This window comes from Bufo bufo, chromosome 4 (assembly GCF_905171765.1).
Source record: "Bufo bufo chromosome 4, aBufBuf1.1, whole genome shotgun sequence".
NCBI lineage: Eukaryota > Metazoa > Chordata > Amphibia > Anura > Bufonidae > Bufo > Bufo bufo.
The window spans coordinates 380,363,528-380,383,115 of NC_053392.1; the positions used below are offsets into that span (position 1 = coordinate 380,363,528).

The 19,588-nt window shown below is 50.4% G+C and overlaps 1 protein-coding gene across 2 annotated transcripts in view; it reads left to right on the forward strand.

Annotated features, from left to right (window-relative positions):
- Positions 1-19,588, forward strand: part of PDE7B (phosphodiesterase 7B) — a 466,017-nt gene that overhangs the window by 345,404 nt on the left and 101,025 nt on the right. Inside the window, exon 1 of one of the 2 annotated variants that reach the window (XM_040429186.1) lies at positions 18,704-19,398. The exons of the other annotated variant lie outside the window; for it this stretch is intronic. Within the exon in view, the coding sequence (XP_040285120.1) occupies positions 19,191-19,398 (208 nt within the window). The 5' untranslated portion in view covers positions 18,704-19,190. Of the gene's footprint in view, positions 1-18,703; positions 19,399-19,588 lie in introns of those variants that run through there. 2 annotated transcript variants of the gene reach the window in all.

The following is a 19,588-nucleotide window of genomic DNA, read 5'->3' on the forward strand; positions in this document are numbered from 1 at the left end:
AATTACACCAATCACAGACATACAGTCAGTTCCATAAATATTGGGACATCGACACAATTCTAACATTTTTGGCTCTATACACCACCACAATGGATTTGAAATTAAACAAACAAGATGTGCTTTAACTGCAGACAGTCAGCTTTAATTTGAGGGTATTTACGTCCAAATCAGGTGAACGGTGCAGGAATTACAACACAAAATCTAAGTATGCCTTTACACACTGCAGACATTGTTGCAGAAAATTCCACAACTGGAAATCAGTTGAATGGGGCTGAAAGCACATGGATTTCCGCAAGCCCCTTTCAGGTGAATGGAACTGATTTTCACCTGCGGAGTTATCTGAAAAAAAATCTGCAGCGTCTGAAGGTACCCTAACTGTTGCTCCAGTTGCTAGGGCACTGACGTGTTAACCATTGTGCAGATAGGGTGTCGGATCTGAAATCCTACCTAGCTCACTCTTTGCCTGTGCTGTGTGTGGTGCCATCAATGCCATCATTATGATCATGATGATCTTTCTCCTGTACAAGGTGTCTAGAGAAACAGGAGGGGGCGTTTTTGTTACTGCCATCACAGTGAAAGTTTATTTTTGTGGTCAATGGTTGACACATTGTCATTGGAGTCTGGGTTCTGAGATAGGGGGTTGATCTGGCATCTGTAATCTTGGGTTCTGATATAGGGGGTTGATCCGGCATCTGTAATCTTGGGTTCTGAGATAGGGGGTTGATCTGGCATCTGTAATCTTGGGTTCTGAGATAGGGGGTTGATCCGGCATCTGTAATCTTGGGTTCTGAGATAGGGGGTTGATCTGGCATCTGTAATCTTGGGTTCTGAGATAGGGGGTTGATCTGGCATCTGTAATCTTGGGTTCTGAGATAGGGGGTTGATCTGGAATCTGTAATCTTGGGTTCTGAGATAGGGGGTTGATCCGGCATCTGTAATCTTGGGTTCTGAGATAGGGGGTTGATCCGGCATCTGTAATATTGGGTTCTGAGATAGGGGGTTGATCTGGCATCTGTAATATTGGGTTCTGAGATAGGGGGTTGATCTGGCATCTGTAATCTTGGGTTCTGAGATAGGGGGTTGATCCGGCATCTGTAATATTGGGTTCTGAGATAGGGGGTTGATCTGGCATCTGTAATCTTGGGTTCTGAGATAGGGGGTTGATCTGGCATCTGTAATCTTGGGTTCTGAGATAGGGGGTTGATCTGGCATCTGTAATCTTGGGTTCTGAGATAGGGGGTTGATCCAGCATCTGTAATATTGGGTTCTGAGATAGGGGGTTGATCCGGCATCTGTAATCTTGGGTTCTGAGACAGGGGGTTGATCTGGCATCTGTAATCTTGGGTTCTGAGATAGGGGGTTGATCCGGCATCTGTAATCTTGGGTTCTGAGATAGGGGGTTGATAAAGCGTCTGTAATCTTGGGTTCTGAGATAGGGGCCCCCTATCTCAGAACCCAAGATTACCGAAGCTGGATCAACCCCCTATCTCAGAACCCAAGATTACAGATGCCGGATCAACCCCCTATCTCAGAACCCAAGAAAAAAAGAATGCTTTTAAAAAAAATTGGTAGGAAAATAAAAAAAAAACCACAAAGCATATTCATGTGTGAACGGGATTTTAGGCTGGATTCACACATAGGCAGTTTTTTGTGGGTTTTTTTGTGTTGTTTTTTTACTCCCTTTTTTAATGTGGCAAGGTGTTGCTTTACCCCTTCAGGACCTTGTAATTTTCCATTTTTCCAGTTTCGTTTTTTTTATCTTTCTGAAGCCATAACTTTTTTTTTTTTTTCGTTCACATAGCCATTCAAGTTGTACTTGCTAACGGCACCATTTAATACTTCATACAATTCCAAATAGGGTGTAATTGGGTTTATATTTTTGCTCCCTATACACTTATATATATCTTGTGTTTTAATACATAAAAATAAAACCCGTCCGCATACGGCACGCACATGGCCAATGTCCGTGCATTGCAGACCGCAATTTGCAGTCCGCAGCACTGGCACAGGTCATCAACGGCGTTTGCATGAGGCTTAAGGCTGAGTTCACAGTTCAGTTATTTCGATCAGTTAGCAAAACCAGGTGCGGGTCAAAAACACAGAATAGGGGCAAATCAAATCATTACACCTTATCCCTGAGGAGGCTTCACTACTGGTTTTGGCTCACAATAACTGATGGAAATAACTGACCAAATAACTAAAGTGTGAACTCTGCCTTAGAGCTCATGCACACGAACGTATTTTATTTCTTTGTCTGTTCCGTTTATTTTGCGGACCGTATGCGGTCAATGGGTCCACAAAAAAAACTGAAGTTATTCCGTGTGCATTCCGTTTCCGTATGTTTTTGCGGATCCATTTTTTTGTGGACAGCAAAATACATACGGTTGTGTGCATGAGCCCTTAGGCCTCCTGCACACAAACGTAAGGGCTCCATGCCCTTGCTGCGGACCGCAAATTGCGGTCAGCAATGCACGGGCATCGACCGCGGGGCAGCCGTATGCGGATCGCAGACCCATTCACTTGAATGGGGTCTGAGATCCTTCCGTTCTGCAAAAAGATAGAACAAGTTCTATCTTCTTGCGGAACGGAAGCACGGAACAGAACACCACAGAAGCACTCCGTTGTGCTTCCGTGGGGTTCCGTTCCGTGCTACCGTTCCACATCTCCCGATTTGCGGAACAAATCAAGTTAATGGGTCCGCATCCTTGATGCGGAATGCACACAGAACGGTGCCCGTGTATTGCGGGTCCACAATACGGCAACAGGACACCTACGGTTATGTGCAGGAGGCCTTACTCTGAGAAACATTTTTACACCAGAATTGTTCTACAATGTTGGCACAAAGTTGCCCATCTTAGGTCATGCCCCCTTTCCCACTAAGCCTTCTTGCTCACCGAGCATGTCGTAAAAAAAGTATAGAAACCCTAGATGCACCAGTTTTGCCAAACTAGTTCACTACCTCACTCATGGTTCAGACACATTAGTAAATCTAGGAGAGCATTTTTTGCATGGATATTTTTTGTTGCTTTTATGCATTTTAGCATGCTTAATTATTAAGGGATTATAAGGAATTATTCCTTTCAGAATCACTATAGGAGTTGGAAAAAGGCCTGAAAACACATCTGTTTTATGTGTATGATTAATAACCAATAAAACGCCACTAAAGTACCAAAAAAGGAATAAAACACGTGTGGCTTTTTACCACTGAAGAAGAGGTACACATAATAAAATGAGGTGTGAAGGACACCTCAAAGAGGTTTTACAGGACTATATTATTGATAGCCTTTCTTTAGGACAGGGCATCTATTTCAGATTAGTGGAGGTCCAACTCCCAGCATTCCTGTCAATCAAATGATTGGAACATGGCACTCCAGGAAGTGCCAAGTTCCCTTGATTGTTTACCAGGCACAGCTATGTACATTTAGTAATGACTGCACCTGGTATATGTATATGTAAATAAAAGAAGAAAGAACCCGCGCTGACCTTGTTCCTACCTATAAGATATACTACTAATGAAGCACTGGATATAGTAGACACTGCCCTAAACTTTCTGGTGTCTATTGTGGTACCTCTATTATCGTTCGTTTATACACAGTCACAACATGCGTTTTGTTCCAGTAGCATATGGTGAATATTGCACAGTGATATAGTACTACTAAGATAGTCTGCTGTGGCAGGGCAGTGGTTAACACTTACTGTTATGTGCCCCCGCTCAGTCCGTTCCTGCAGAAACTGCTGTTGTAGGTAGAGATGCTGGTAATCCTCTTCTCTTGTCCTGTTCTATCTAACAGGACAAGAGAAGAGGATTACCAGCATCTCTACCTACAACAGCAGTTTCTGCAGGAACGGACTGAGCGGGGGCACATAACAGTAAGTGTTAACCACTGCCCTGCCACAGCAGACTATCTTAGTAGTACTATATCACTGTGCAATATTCACCATATGCTACTGGAACAAAACGCATGTTGTGACTGTGTATAAACGAACGATAATAGAGGTACCACAATAGACACCAGAAAGTTTAGGGCAGTGTCTACTATATCCAGTGCTTCATTAGTAGTATATCTTATAGGTAGGAACAAGGTCAGCGCGGGTTCTTTCTTCTTTTATTTCCAATACTAGGTCTTCTCCTATTCTGTGGGCTGTTTTTTGGCAATTAACCCCACAGCAGAACCCAGCAGCGACGGGGCCCACACATAGTCCTTGTGTGTGAGCTCACCTCCAACCCACCTCACCCAGACGGCAGCGCGAGTGTTTACTCATTGCTTTTGCTCATGTATATGTAAATATTCACGCTCATTGCAATTTGGAATTAAAATGGACCTGACAAACTAGTGAAAAATACCTTGTTAAATAAAAAAGTAAATAAAAACTGAAAAGTTGTGAGTGTATCTATATACAGTCGTGGCCAAAAGTTTTGAGAATTACATAAATATTTGAAATTGGAAAAGTTGCTGCTTAAGTTTTTATAATAGCAATTTGCATATACTCCAGAATGTTATGAAGAGTGATCAGATGAATTGCATAGTCCTTCTTTGCCATGAAAATGAACTTAATCCCCAAAAAACCTTTCCACTGCATTTTATTGCTGTCATTAAAGGACCTGCTGAGATCATTTCAGTAATCGTTGACGAGCACAAGGCTGGAGATCATTATGTCAGGCTGATTGGGTTAAAATGGCAGACTTGACATGTTAAAAGGAGGGTGATGCTTGAAATAATTGTTCTTCCAATGTTAACCATGGTGACCTACAAAGAAACGCGTGCAGCCATCATTGCGTTGCATAAAAATGGCTTCACAGGCAAGGATATTGTGGCTACTAAGATTGCACCTCAATCAACAATTTATAGGATCATCAAGAACTTCAAGGAAAGAGGTTCAATTCTTGTTAAGAAGGCTTCAGGGCGTTCAAGAAAGTCCAGCAAGCGCCAGGATCGTCTGCTAAAGAGGATTCAGCTGCGGGATCGGAGTGCCACCAGTGCAGAGCTTGTTCAGGAATGGCAGCAGGCAGGTGTGAGTGCATCTGCACGCACAGTGAGGCGAAGACTTTTGGAAGATGGCCTGGTGTCATGAAGGGCAGCAAAGAAGCCACTTCTCTCCAAAAAAAAATCAGGGACAGATTGATCTTCTGCAGAAAGTATGGTGAATGGACTGCTGAGGACTGGGGCAAAGTCATATTCTCCGATGAAGCCTCTTTCCGATTGTTTGGGGCATCTGGAAAAAGGCTTGTCCGGAGAAGAAAAGGTGAGCGCTACCATCAGTCCTATGTCATGCCAACAGTAAAGCATCCTGAGATCATTCATGTGTAGGGTTGCTTCTTATCCAAGGGAGTGGGCTCACTCACAATTTTGCCCAAAAACACAGCCATGAATAAAGAATGGTACCAAAACACCCTCCAACAGCAACTTCTTCCAACAATCCAACAACAGTTTGGTGAAGAACAATGCATTTTCCAGCACGATGGAGCACTGTGCCATAAGGCAAAAGTGATAACTAAATGGCTCGGGGACCAAAACGTTGACATTTTGGGTCCATGGCCTGGAAACTCCCCAGATCTTAATCCCATTGAGAACTTGTGGTCAATCCTCAAGAGGCGGGTGGACAAACAAAAACCCACTAATTCTGACAAACTCCAAGAAGTGATTATGAAAGAATGGGTTGCCATCAGTCAGGAATTGGCCCAGAAGTTGATTGAGAGCATGCCCAGTTGAATTGCAGAGGTCCTGAAAAAGAAGGGCCAACACTGCAAATTCTGACTCTTTGCATAAATGTCATGTAATTGTCGATAAAAACCTTTGAAACGTATGAAGTGCGTGTAATTATATTTCACTACATCACAGAAACAACTGAAACAAAGATCTAAAACCAGTTTAGCAGCAAACTTTGTGAAAACTAATATTTTTGTCATTCTCAAAACTTTTGGCCACGACTGTACATTGCCTGTCCAAAAAAAGTCGCCACCAAAAAAAATAAAGATTCTCATTGGGGTTAAGGTCTGGACTTCGTGGTTGCCAATCCAAATGTGAAAATGATGTCTCATGCTCCCTGAATCACTCTTTCACAATTTGAGCCCGATGAATCCTGGCATTGTCATCTTGGAATATGCCCGTGCCATCAGGGAAGAAAAAATCCATTGATGGAATAACCTGGTCATTCAGTATGTTCAGGTAGTCAGCTGACCTCATTCTTGGAGCACATACTGTTGCTGAACCGAGACCTGACCAACTGCAGCAACCCCAGATCATAGCACTGCCCACACAGGCTTGTACAGTAGGCACTAGGCATGATGAGTGCATCACTTCATCTGCCTCTCTTCTTACCCTGATGCGCCCATCACTCTGGTACAGGGTAAATCTGGACTCATAAGACCACATGACCTTCTTCCATTGCTCCAGAGTCCAATCTTTATGCTCCCTAGCAAATTGAAGCCTTTTTTTCTGGTTTGCCTCACTGATTAGTGGTTTTCTTACGGCTACACAGCTGTTCAGTCCCAATCCCTTGCGTTCCCTTCGCATTGTGCGTGTGGAAATGCTCTTACTTTCACTATTAAACATAGCCCTGAGTTCTACTGTTGTTTTTCTTCGATTTGATTTCACCAAACGTTTAAGTGATCGCCGATCACGATCATTCAGGATTTTTTTCCAGCCACATTTCTTCCTCGAATACCATGGGTCCCCACTATCCTTCCAGTTTTTGATAATGCGTTGGACAGTTCTTAACCCAATTTTAGTCGTTTCTGCAATCTCCTTAGATGTTTTCTCTGCTTGATGCACGCCAATGATTTGACCCTTCTCAAACAGACTAACATCTTTCCCACGAGCACAAGATGTGTCTTTCGACATGGTTGTTTAAGAAATGAGAAGCAACTCATTGCACCAGTTGGGGTTAAATAACTTGTTGCCAGCTGAAAGATAATCGCCCGTGCAGTAATTATCCTCATTGAATACTTTGGGGTGTCTTCTTTCCAAAATGGGGTCACATGTGGGGTATTTATACTGCCCTGGCATTTTAGGGGCCCTAAAGCGTGAGAAGAAGTCTGGGATCCAAATGTCTAAAAATGCCCTCCTAAAAGGAATGTGGGCCCCTTTACGCATCTAGGCTGCAAAAAAGTGTCACACATCTGGTATCGCCGTACTCAGGAGAAGTTGGGGAATGTGTTTCCGCTAACTTGTGACAAAAAATGAAAAATTCTAGGAACTCGCCATGCCCCTCACGGAATACCTTGGGGTGTCTTCTTTCCAAAATGGGGTCACTTGTGGGGTAGTTATACTGCCCTGGCATTTTAGGGGCCCAAATGCGTGCGAAGTAGTTTGAAATCAAAATGTGTAAAAAATGGCCGGTGAAATCCTAAAGGTGCTCTTTGGAATGTGGGTCTCTTTGCCCACCTAGGCTGCAAAAAAGTGTCACACATGTGGTATCGCCGTACTCAGGAGAAGTTGGGGAATGTGTTTTGGGGTGTCATTTTACATATACCCATGCTGGGTGAGATAAATATCTTGGTGAAATGCCAACTTTGTATAAAAAAATGGGAAAAGTTGTCTTTTGCCGAGATATTTCTCTCACCCAGCATGGGTATATGTAAAAAGACACCCCAAAACACATTGCCCAACTTCTCCTGAGTACGGCGATACCAGATGTGTGACACTTTTTTGCAGCCTAGGTGGGCAAAGGGGCCCACATTCCAAAGAGCACCTTTAGGATTTCACCGGCCATTTTTTACAGATTTTGATTTCAAACTACTTACCACACATAAGGGCCCCTAGAATGTCAGGGCAGAAGACACCCCAAGGTATTTCGTGATGGGCATAGTGAGTTCATGGAAGTTTATATTTTTTGTCACAAGTTAGTGGAATTTGAGACTTTGTAAGGAAAAAAAAATAAAAATCATCATTTTCCGCTAACTTGTGACAAAAAATAAAAACTTCCATGAACTCACTATGCCCATCAGTGAATACCTTAGGGTGTCTACTTTCCGAAATGGGGTCATTTGTGGGGGTTTTCTACTGTCTGGGCATTGTAGAACCTCAGGAAACATGACAGGTGCTCAGAAAGTCAGAGCTGCTTCAAAAAGCGGAAATTCACATTTTTGTACCATAGTTTGTAAACGCTATAGCTTTTACCCAAACATTTTTTTTATCAAAGACATGTAGAACAATAAATTTAGAGAAAAATTTATATATGGATGGTCGTTTTTTTTGCAAAATTTTTTGCAAAATTTTACAACTGAAAGTGAAAAATGTCATTTTTTTGCAAAAAAATCGTTAAATTTCGATTAATAACAAAAAAAAGTAAAAATGTCAGCAGCAACAAAATACCACCAAATGAAAGCTCTATTAGTGAGAAGAAAAGGAGGTAAAATTCATTTGGGTGGTAAGTTGCATGACCGAGCAATAAACCGCTAAAGTTGTGGAGTGCCGATTTGTAAAAAAGGGCCTGGTCACTAGGGGGGTATAAACCTGTGGTCCTTAAGTGGTTAAGGTTATTGGCAGGTCTAGCTGTATAAAGACACAAGCTATATTAGCAACCTAGGACAGGTCTTAGCTGGCCAGCTACAATTTAAGGCAGCCTCCCCATGGGGATGATGCCTAAGCTTTGAGGTTTTCTAGCCTCTAGTAACCAGCTAAGTGGTTTCTCTTGTCTGACTATCTGTGTACCATACCTTACATGTCTACTGATTCTGCTTCTTGCCGTCTGCCCCGATCTTGGAACTGCTACTTGGACCACAAATGTACTCAGCCCGCCCTGACCTTAGACTGTGTTCAGGCTAAACCTTGCTTTATTGGTGCCACTGATATTCTTTTGCCTCTTAGGCTACTTTCACACTAGCGTTCGGGTGTCCGCTTGTGAGCTCCGTTTGAAGGGGCTCACAAGCGGCCCCGAACGCATCCGTCCAGCTCTAATGCATTCTGAGTGGACGCGGATCCGCTCAGAATGCATCAGTCTGGCAGCGTTCAGCCTCCGCTCAGCAAGCGGACACCTGAACGCTGCTTGCAGCGTTCGGGTGTCCGCCTGGCCGTGCGGAGGCAAGCGGATCCGTCCAGACTTACAATGTAAGTCAATGGGGACGGATCAGTTTGAAGATGACACAATATGGCTCAATCTTCAAACGGATCCGTCCCCCATTGACTTTCTATGTAAAGTCTGGACGGATCCGTTCAGGCTACTTTCACACTTAGAATATTTTTCAAACTATAATGCAGACGGATCCGTTCTGAACGGATACAAACGTCTGCATTATAGGAGCGGATCCGTCTGAGCAGACATCAGACGGACCCGCTCTGAACGGTAGTGTGAAAGTAGCCTTACCTGCATTACCCCCCACCTGTGTTCCTGTGAGTTCTCCAGTGTTTACTTGCTCCACCCGTGTGCTCCAGTACCTCTAGTTTTCAGTGTGAAGTTCTGTTTACCTAGTTGATCTGTATTGTCCGTGCTCAAACTCAGTATCCAGCCTGTTGCCTTGTCTGAGTCTGCTCACCACACTGCTTGCAAGCTTCTCCAGGTGTCTTCGTGTTTCTCTACAGCTAGGACTCCTAGTTACCGTAAATCTGTCTACGTGCCTGTTCACACATACCTGCGTTTTTGGTGCACTTTCTGCATCCTGCTTGCACCGAAGTCCCTGACCTCAGTGGATCCGCTACCATCCAAACCGGGACTATCCCAGGAGGTAGCGGCCCGGTTGTTTCACCGCAGCGAAGTCCAAATCCCTGTATACAGATTAACGGGTGAATACCCTGGAAGAGCCAGGGTAATGCCCTTAGGGTTAGCACCCTGCTCCTCCCACTTTATGAATGAAGCAGGCGGAGCAGGTGCACAACGTCAGTGAGTGACGTTACGCTGTCAGCAGCTCTGCCTGCTCCGGATGCCCGTTAGTAAGTGCTGATACTGGGGAGAGCGCAACTTTTGTTAAAGTTATTAAGAGGCTAAGGATTACTGTTTAGAAATACTGTTGTGAGCGGCGGGGCCCGGTGTATTGGGGGGAAATGTTATGGGGGGGGGATCTGTGGATGATACATATATAGCAGTGTCATCCACAGATCTCCCCATAACAGTGTCATCCACAGATCATCCATCCCATAATAGTGCCAACCACAGATCCCCCACCCCATAATAGTGCCATCCACAGATGCCCCTCCCCATAACAGTGCCATTGACAGATCCCCCCATAACAGTGCCATCGACAGATCCCCCATAACAGTGCCATCCACAGATCCCCCACATAACAGTGCCATCCAAAGATCCCCTCCATAACAGTGCGTCATCCACAGATCCCCCATAATAGTGTCATGCACAGACCACCATTAGTTTAAAACCCACCAAAAGCACACCTTCTTTTTTCCTCCTCAAAAACGTAGGTGCTTCTTATGGGCCAGTGCGTCTTATAGGGCGAGAAATACGGTACCTGATTTCCAGTGCTGGCTCCCTGCTCCTTCTCTCCCCACCCTCAGATGCTATGCTGCGCTCCCAGGATGTAAACTTCCATTTTGAAGCCACTGCAGCCAATCACTGGCCACAGTGGTGACCTGTTTCCCTTGTATCACGTGACCATTTGCCATGATGCAGGAAGAGCAGTTCACCACTGCCACAAGCGATTGGCTGCAGCAGCATAAAAAGAGAAGTTTACATTCCAGATCATCCTAGGCTGAGAAGAGAAAGGAGCGGGGAGCCAACTCCAGGAAGTTGGGAAGTATGCTTACCTTTGAAGGTCTGCCTAAGATGGGGGTTTGCCAAACACCCTCCCCAGAAACGTGCACAACCCCTTTAATCCAACTGAGAATCTGTGGCATGACTTGAAGACTGCCGTATACCAAAGAAATCCACTTAAAGAGGACCTTTCACTAGTTTAAAAACTAACTATATCAGTGGGCAGAGCGGCGCCCAGGGGTCCCCCTGCACTTACTAGTATGTCTGGGCGCCGCTCCGTTCGCCCGGTATAGGCTCCGGTGTCTGCGCTTCCTCTGTTGTACTGGGCGGAGTTTTTGTATTAGGGTTGTCCCTTGCTGCAGCGCTGGCCAATCGTAGAGCACAGCTCATAGCCTGGGAGTCCCAGGCTATGAGCTGTGCGCTACGATTGGCCAGCAAGGGACAACCCTAATACAAAAACTCCCCCCAGTACAACAGAGGGAGCGCAGACACCGGAGCCTATACCGGGCGAACGGAGCGGCGCCCAGACATACTAGTAAGTGCAGGGGGACCCCTGGGCGCCGCTCTGCCCACTGATATAGTTAGTTTTTAGTTTTTAAACTAGTGAAAGGTCCTCTTTAACTTGAAGGAGTTGAAGCAGTTTTGCCTGGAGGTATGGGCAAAAATCCCAGTGTCTAGGTGTGCTAAGGTAATAGAGACACACCCAAGAGACTTGCATCAGAAACTGCAGCAAAAGGTGGCTCCACAAGGTTGTAATGCAGAAAAGCAGGAAAAAACATAATGGGGACCTTTATCAATAATGGCGTAATTAGCGCAAACAAAAAATAACATTACAAATCAAAAGTGATTTTTTTTCACGTCATATATCAAAAAGCACACAACACTTTTAAAATAGTGACTTTTTTAATATAAACTTGATTATTCGCCTATATCTCTTGATTTGTGTCATTTTAATGACAATAAAAATGCTACTTTTTTAAAACTAAAATGTGCCATTTCAGCCTCCCCCCAGCGAGACCACACTTGAGATTTCGGAAACATATTTGCGACATTTCCAGTGGTAAATGGTGACTTTTGTCTCGGGATGTTTTTGTTGAATGTCAATTTACTGACAAAACCCTGTAGTTTAGCTCATTTCTATTAGATAAAAATAAAAGCCTCCTGTTTTAATACTTACCTATCACTGGTTCCCATGAGTTGGTTTTCTTTTCATAAATGCAACTTTTTGACAAAACACCACCACATAAGCTGGCTTAATTGTACAAAACAATTGGAGCCATTTCTGCCCATAAGAGGATGATGAATGAGGCGTAATATCCCCACCCACTTTGACATTTAAAACTAATTTCTGGTGTGGTGCATTCTTTATGACGAAAATTCTGGAGAAAATGAAATATTTGGCGCAAGTCAAAACGCCATTCTTTTTGGTGCATTTTACAACATGCTTAGTAAATCTCCCATGTAAACTTTTGTAAGACACTGTGGGACAGACGCAGATCAAACATGGACGCAAAAAACGGTCGCGTGAATGTAGCCTAAGACTAGTTTCACATCTGCAGCATTGTGTTCCGGTCTCCAGTTCCGGCAGCGAATGCCGGGAATCGGCCGGACACAAACCACAGCGTGTAACTAATATAAAATTTCCGGTTATTTCTCATATAACCTGTTCCTAGAAAGCCATTAGGCGTCTGTTTATGTGGAATATTCCACCATACACAGCATAGAAACCCTGTCTATGTACCTCATTCACCCCGGTAATACCCTTCTGTCCTCTGCCCCGACACCCCGGTAATGCCCTCCTGTCCTCTGCCCTGGCACCCCGGTAACCCCCTCCTGTCCTCTGCCCTGACACCCCGGTAACCCCCTCCTGTCCTCTGCCCTAACACCCCAGTAACCCCCTTCTGTCCTCTCCCCTGACATCCTGGTAACCCCCTCCTGTCTTCTGCCTTGACACCCAGGAAACCCCCTCCTGTCCTCTACTCTTTCACCCCGGTAATCCCCTCCTGTCCCCTGCCCTGGCACCCTGGTAATGTCCTCCTAACTTCTGCCCTGGCACCCCGGTAATCCCCTCCTGTCCTCTGCCCTAACACCCCGGTAATGCCTTCCTGTCCTCTGCCCTGGCACCACCCCGGTAACCCCTCCTGACCTCTGTCCCGGAACCCCGATAACCACCTCTTGACCTCTGCCCTGGCTGCTCAGTAACCCACTCCTGTCTTCTGCCCTGACACCCAGGAAACCCCCTCCTGTCCTCTACCCTGTCACCCCAGTAATCCCCTCTTGTCCCCTGCCCTGGCACCCTGGTAATGCCCTCCTAACCTCTGCCCTGGCACCCCGTAATCCCCTCTGTCCTCTGCCCCGGCACCCCGGTAATCCCCTCCTGTCCTCTGCCCTAACACCCCGGTAACACCCTCCTGACCTCTGCCCTGGCACCCCAGTAACCCCCTCCTGTCCTCTGCCCTAGCACCCTGTAATCCTCTCCTGACCTCTGCCCTGGCACCCCGGTAACCCCCTCCTGACCTCTGCCCTGGCAGCCCGGTAACCCCCTCCTGACCTCTGCATTGACACTCTGTAATCCCCTCCTGACCTCTGCCCTGGCACCCTGTAATCCCCTCCTGACCTCTGCCCTGGCACCCTGTAATCCCCTCCTGTCCTCTGCCCTGACACCCTGTAATCCCTCCTGACCTCTGCCCTGGCACCCCGGTAACCCCCTCCTGACCTCTGCCCTGGCAGCCCGGTAACCCCCTCCTGACCTCTGCATTGACACTCTGTAATCCCCTCCTGACCTCTGCCCTGGCACCCTGTAATCCCCTCCTGACCTCTGCCCTGGCACCCTGTAATCCCCTCCTGTCCTCTGCCCTGGCACCCTGTAATCCCCTCCTGTCCTCTGCCCTCACACCCAGGTAATTCCGTCCTGTCCTCTACCCTGTCACCCTGGGAATCCCCTCCTGTCCCCTGCCCTCACACCCAGGTAATTCCGTCCTGTCCTCTACCCTGTCACCCTGGGAATCCCCTCCTGTCCCCTGCCCTGGCACCCTGTAATCCCCTCCTGACCTCTGCCCTGGCACCCTGTAATCCCCTCCTGACCTCTACCCTGACACCCAGGTAATTCCCTCCTGTCCTCTACCCTGTCACCCCGGGAATCCCCTCCTGTCCCCTGCCCTGGAACCCCAGTAATGGCCTCCTGACCTCTGCCCTGACACCCTGTAATCCCCTCCTGTCCTCTGCCCTAACAACCCGGTAATGCCCTTCTGTCCTCTTCCTTGCACCCCCCTCCTTTCCTCTGCCCTGGCACCCTGTAATCCCCTCCTGACCTCTGCCCTGGCACCCTGTAATCCCCTCCTGTCCTCTGCCCTGACACCCTGTAATCCCTCCTGACCTCTGCCCTGGCACCTTGTAATCCCTTCCTGTCCTCTGCCCTGACACCCTGTAATCCCCTCCTGTCCTCTGCCCTAACACCCCGGTAATGCCCTTCTGTCCTCTTCCCCGCACGCCCTCCTTTCCTCTGCCCTGGCACCCTGTAATCCCCTCCGGACCTCTGCCCCGGCACCCTGTAATCCCCTCCTGACCTCTGCCCTGGCACCTTGTAACCCCCTCCTGTCCTCTGCCCTGGCACCCTGTAATCCCCTCCTGACCTCTGCCATGGCACCCTGTAATCCCCTCCTGACCTCTGCAATGGCACCCTGTAATTCCCTTCTGTCCTCTACCCTGTCACCCCGGGAATCCCCTCCTGTCCCCTGCCCTGGAACTCCAGTAATGGCCTCCTGACCTCTGCCCTGACACCCTGTAATCCCCTCCTGTCCTCTGCCCTAACAACCCGGTAATGCCCTTCTGTCCTCTTCCTTGCATCCCCCTCCTTTCCTCTGCCCTGGCACCCTGTAATCCCCTCCTGACCTCTGCCCTGGCACCCTGTAATCCCCTCCTGTCCTCTGCCCTGACACCCTGTAATCCCTCCTGACTTCTGCCCTGGCACCCCGGTAACCCCCTCCTGACCTCTGCCCTGGCAGCCCGGTAACCCCCTCCTGACCTCTGCATTGACACTCTGTAATCCCCTCCTGACCTCTGCCCTGGCACCCTGTAATCCCCTCCTGACCTCTGCCCTGGCACCCTGTAATCCCCTCCTGTCCTCTGCCCTGGCACCCTGTAATCCCCTCCTGTCCTCACACCCAGGTAATTCCGTCCTGTCCTCTACCCTGTCACCCTGGTAATCCCCTCCTGACCTCTACCCTGACACCCAGGTAATTCCCTCCTGTCCTCTACCCTGTCACCCCGGGAATCCCCTCCTGTCCCCTGCCCTGGAACCCCAGTAATGGCCTCCTGACCTCTGCCCTGACACCCTGTAATCCCCTCCTGTCCTCTGCCCTAACAACCCGGTAATGCCCTTCTGTCCTCTTCCTTGCACCCCCCTCCTTTCCTCTGCCCTGGCACCCTGTAATCCCCTCCTGACCTCTGCCCTGGCACCCTGTAATCCCCTCCTGTCCTCTGCCCTGACACCCTGTAATCCCTCCTGACCTCTGCCCTGGCACCTTGTAATGCCTTCCTGTCCTCTGCCCTGACACCCTGTAATCCCCTCCTGTCCTCTGCCCTAACACCCCGGTAATGCCCTTCTGTCCTCTTCCCCGCACGCCCTCCTTTCCTCTGCCCTGGCACCCTGTAATCCCCTCCGGACCTCTGCCCCGGCACCCTGTAATCCCCTCCTGACCTCTGCCCTGGCACCTTGTAACCCCCTCCTGTCCTCTGCCCTGGCACCCTGTAATCCCCTCCTGACCTCTGCCATGGCACCCTGTAATCCCCTCCTGACCTCTGCAATGGCACCCTGTAATTCCCTTCTGTCCTCTACCCTGTCACCCCGGGAATCCCCTCCTGTCCCCTGCCCTGGAACTCCAGTAATGGCCTCCTGACCTCTGCCCTGACACCCTGTAATCCCCTCCTGTCCTCTGCCCTAACAACCCGGTAATGCCCTTCTGTCCTCTTCCTTGCATCCCCCTCCTTTCCTCTGCCCTGGCACCCTGTAATCCCCTCCTGACCTCTGCCCTGGCACCCTGTAATCCCCTCCTGTCCTCTGCCCTGACACCCTGTAATCCCTCCTGACTTCTGCCCTGGCACCCCGGTAACCCCCTCCTGACCTCTGCCCTGGCAGCCCGGTAACCCCCTCCTGACCTCTGCATTGACACTCTGTAATCCCCTCCTGACCTCTGCCCTGGCACCCTGTAATCCCCTCCTGACCTCTGCCCTGGCACCCTGTAATCCCCTCCTGTCCTCTGCCCTGGCACCCTGTAATCCCCTCCTGTCCTCTGTCCTCACACCCAGGTAATTCCGTCCTGTCCTCTACCCTGTCACCCTGGGAATCCCCTCCTGTCCCCTGCCCTCACACCCAGGTAATTCCGTCCTGTCCTCTACCCTGTCACCCTGGGAATCCCCTCCTGTCCCCTGCCCTGGCACCCTGTAATCCCCTCCTGACCTCTGCCCTGGCACCCTGTAATCCCCTCCTGACCTCTACCCTGACACCCAGGTAATTCCCTTCTGTCCTCTACCCTGTCACCCCGGGAATCCCCTCCTGTCCCCTGCCCTGGAACCCCAGTAATGGCCTCCTGACCTCTGCCCTGACACCCTGTAATCCCCTCCTGTCCTCTGCCCTAACAACCCGGTAATGCCCTTCTGTCCTCTTCCCCGCACGCCCTCCTTTCCTCTGCCCTGGCACCCTGTAATCCACTCCTGACCTCTGCCCTGGCAGCCCGGTAACCCCCTCCTGACCTCTGCATTGACACTCTGTAATCCCCTCCTGACCTCTGCCCTGGCACCCTGTAATCCCCTCCTGACCTCTGCCCTGGCACCCTGTAATCCCCTCCTGTCCTCTGCCCTGGCACCCTGTAATCCCCTCCTGTCCTCTGCCCTCACACCCAGGTAATTCCGTCCTGTCCTCTACCCTGTCACCCTGGGAATCCCCTCCTGTCCCCTGCCCTGGCACCCTGTAATCCCCTCCTGACCTCTGCCCTGGCACCCTGTAATCCCCTCCTGACCTCTACCCTGACACCCAGGTAATTCCCTTCTGTCCTCTACCCTGTCACCCCGGGAATCCCCTCCTGTCCCCTGCCCTGGAACCCCAGTAATGGCCTCCTGACCTCTGCCCTGACACCCTGTAATCCCCTCCTGTCCTCTGCCCTAACAACCCGGTAATGCCCTTCTGTCCTCTTCCTTGCACCCCCCTCCTTTCCTCTGCCCTGGCATCCTGTAATCCCCTCCTGACCTCTGCCCCGGCACCCTGTAATCCCCTCCTGACCTCTGCCCTGGCACCTTGTAACCCCCTCCTGTCCTCTGCCCTGGCACCCTGTAATCCCCTCCTGACTTCTGCCCTGGCACCTTGTAACCCCCTCCTGTCCTCTGCCCTGGCACCCTGTAATCCCCTCCTGACCTCTGCCATGGCACCCTGTAATCCCCTCCTGTCCTCTGCCCTGGCACCCTGTAATCCCCTCCTGACCTCTGCCATGGCACCCTGTAATCCCCTCCTGTCCTCTGCCCTGGCACCCTGTAATCCCCTCCTGTCCTCTGCCCTCACACCCAGGTAATTCCGTCCTGTCCTCTACCCTGTCACCCTGGGAATCCCCTCCTGTCCCCTGCCCTGGCACCCTGTAATCCCCTCCTGACCTCTGCCCTGGCACCCTGTAATCCCCTCCTGTCCTCTACCCTGACACCCAGGTAACTCCCTCCTGTCCTCTACCCTGTCACCCCGGGAATCCCCTCCTGTCCCCTGCCCTGGCACCTCAGTAATGGCCTCCTGACCTCTGCCCTGACACCCTGTAATCCCCTGCTGTCCTCTGCCCTAACAACCCGGTAATGCCCTTCTGTCCTCTTCCTTGCATCCCCCTCCTTTCCTCTGCCCTGGCACCCTGTAATCCCCTCCTGACCTCTGCCCTGGCACCCTGTAATCCCCTCCTGTCCTCTGCCCTAACACCCCAGTAATGCCCTTCTGTCCTCTTCCCCGCACGCCCTCCTTTCCTCTGCCCTGGCACCCTGTAATCCCCTCCTGACCTCTGCCCTGGCACCTTGTAACCCCCTCCTGTCCTCTGCCCTGGCACCCTGTAATCCCCTCCTGACCTCTGCCATGGCACCCTGTAATCCCCTCCTGACCACTGCCATGGCACCCTGTAATCCCCTCCTGACCTCTGCCCTAACAACCCGGTAATGCCCTTCTGTCCTCTTCCTTGCATCCCCCTCCTTTCCTCTGCCCTGGCACCCTGTAATCCCCTCCTGACCTCTGCCCTGGCACCCTGTAATCCCCTCCTGTCCTCTGCCCTAACACCCCAGTAATGCCCTTCTGTCCTCTTCCCCGCACGCCCTCCTTTCCTCTGCCCTGGCACCCTGTAATCCCCTCCTGACCTCTGCCCCGGCACCCTGTAATCCCCTCCTGACCTCTGCCCTGGCACCCTGTAATCCCCTCCTGTCCTCTGCCCTGGCACCCTGTAATCCCCTCCTGACCTCTGCCATGGCACCCTGTAATCCCCTCCTGACCTCTGCCATGGCACCCTGTAATCCCCTCCTGACCTCTGCCCTGGCACCCTGTAATCCCCTCCTGACCTCTGCCCTGGCACCCTGTAATCCCCTCCTGTCCTCTGCCCTGGCACCCTGTAATCCCCTCCTGACCTCTGCCATGGCACCCTGTAATCCCCTCCTGACCTCTGCCATGGCACCCTGTAATCCCCTCCTGACCTCTGCCCTGGCACCCTGTAACCCCCTCCTGACCGCTGCCCTGGCACCCTGTAACCCTCTCCTGACCGCTGCCCTGGCACCCTGTAATCCCCTCCTGACCTCTGCCATGGCACCCCGGTAATGCCGTCCTGTCCTCTGACCTGGCACCCTGTAACCCCCTCCTGACCGCTGCCCTGGCACCCTGTAATCCCCTCCTGACCTCTGCCCTGGCACCCTGTAATCCCCTCCTGGCCTCTGCCATGGCACCCTGTAATCCCCTCCTGACCTCTGCCCTGGCACCCTGTAATCCCCTCCTGTCCTCTGCCCTGGCATTACAGCCGGCTTGTAGTGAAGGCAGGAGGAGGCGCAGATAATGACACATGTGCTGCTGCCTGGTCACTTCTCCTCCCTGCCTGGGGGTGAATCACTAGCTGACAGGACTGTGTGACTGCGAACAGCAGAGAGGTCATTACATGGCACCAGTGCCCTCCTGACAATGCAGTGAGAGGAAGGAAGAGCGGGCTCCCTGCCAGCACAGGGAAGAGGCAGCTGCTCTGCGGAACTCCTCTCACACTTGTGTCCGGAGCCGTCCGGGCACTACCTCTGCCTCAGCACCCCTGGCGAACCCCGAACTGCTCCCTGTGGAGAGAAGACATGACACAGGACAGAAGCGAAGGGCACTGTCAGCCTGAGGAGTCATACCCCTTCCTGAACGTGAAACCGATTTCATAGACTTCTTGCCCCCGCTGAGGAGCCTCCAGACACTTAGCCCGGCACTGCAAGCGTTAACCTGGGGGCTGTCACCGCTGGCTTCCCTCGAGCAGTGTGCGGCGCGACGGCCTCTGTGTGCTGCTGTGCAGGGCAGGATGCCAGTGCTGGACCGATGCTATAACGCGGAGGTGCTGCTGCCGACCTACATGGGTAGTCTGCCGACCTACCGCTCCGGGAGTCTGAGCTGCGAGCTGCCGGAAATCATAGAGATGGTGAAACTGCTGTGGAAGTCCAAGACCGGCGTCCACAGTGTGAAGCAGAGGGGTCTCCTGGCCAATGAGGATGCCCTGGGGGCACTGCCAGGTAAGTCACACCAGGGGTACTTACCAATAAGGTGGAAGTCCAGACATTGCAGGGTCACTGTTTCTGCTCTACAGCTATAACTCTCTATGTAAGATAGATAGATAGTGGGAAGATAGATAGATGGATAGATAGATGGATAGATGGATGGATAGATAGATAGATAGATAGATAGATAGATAGATAGATAGAT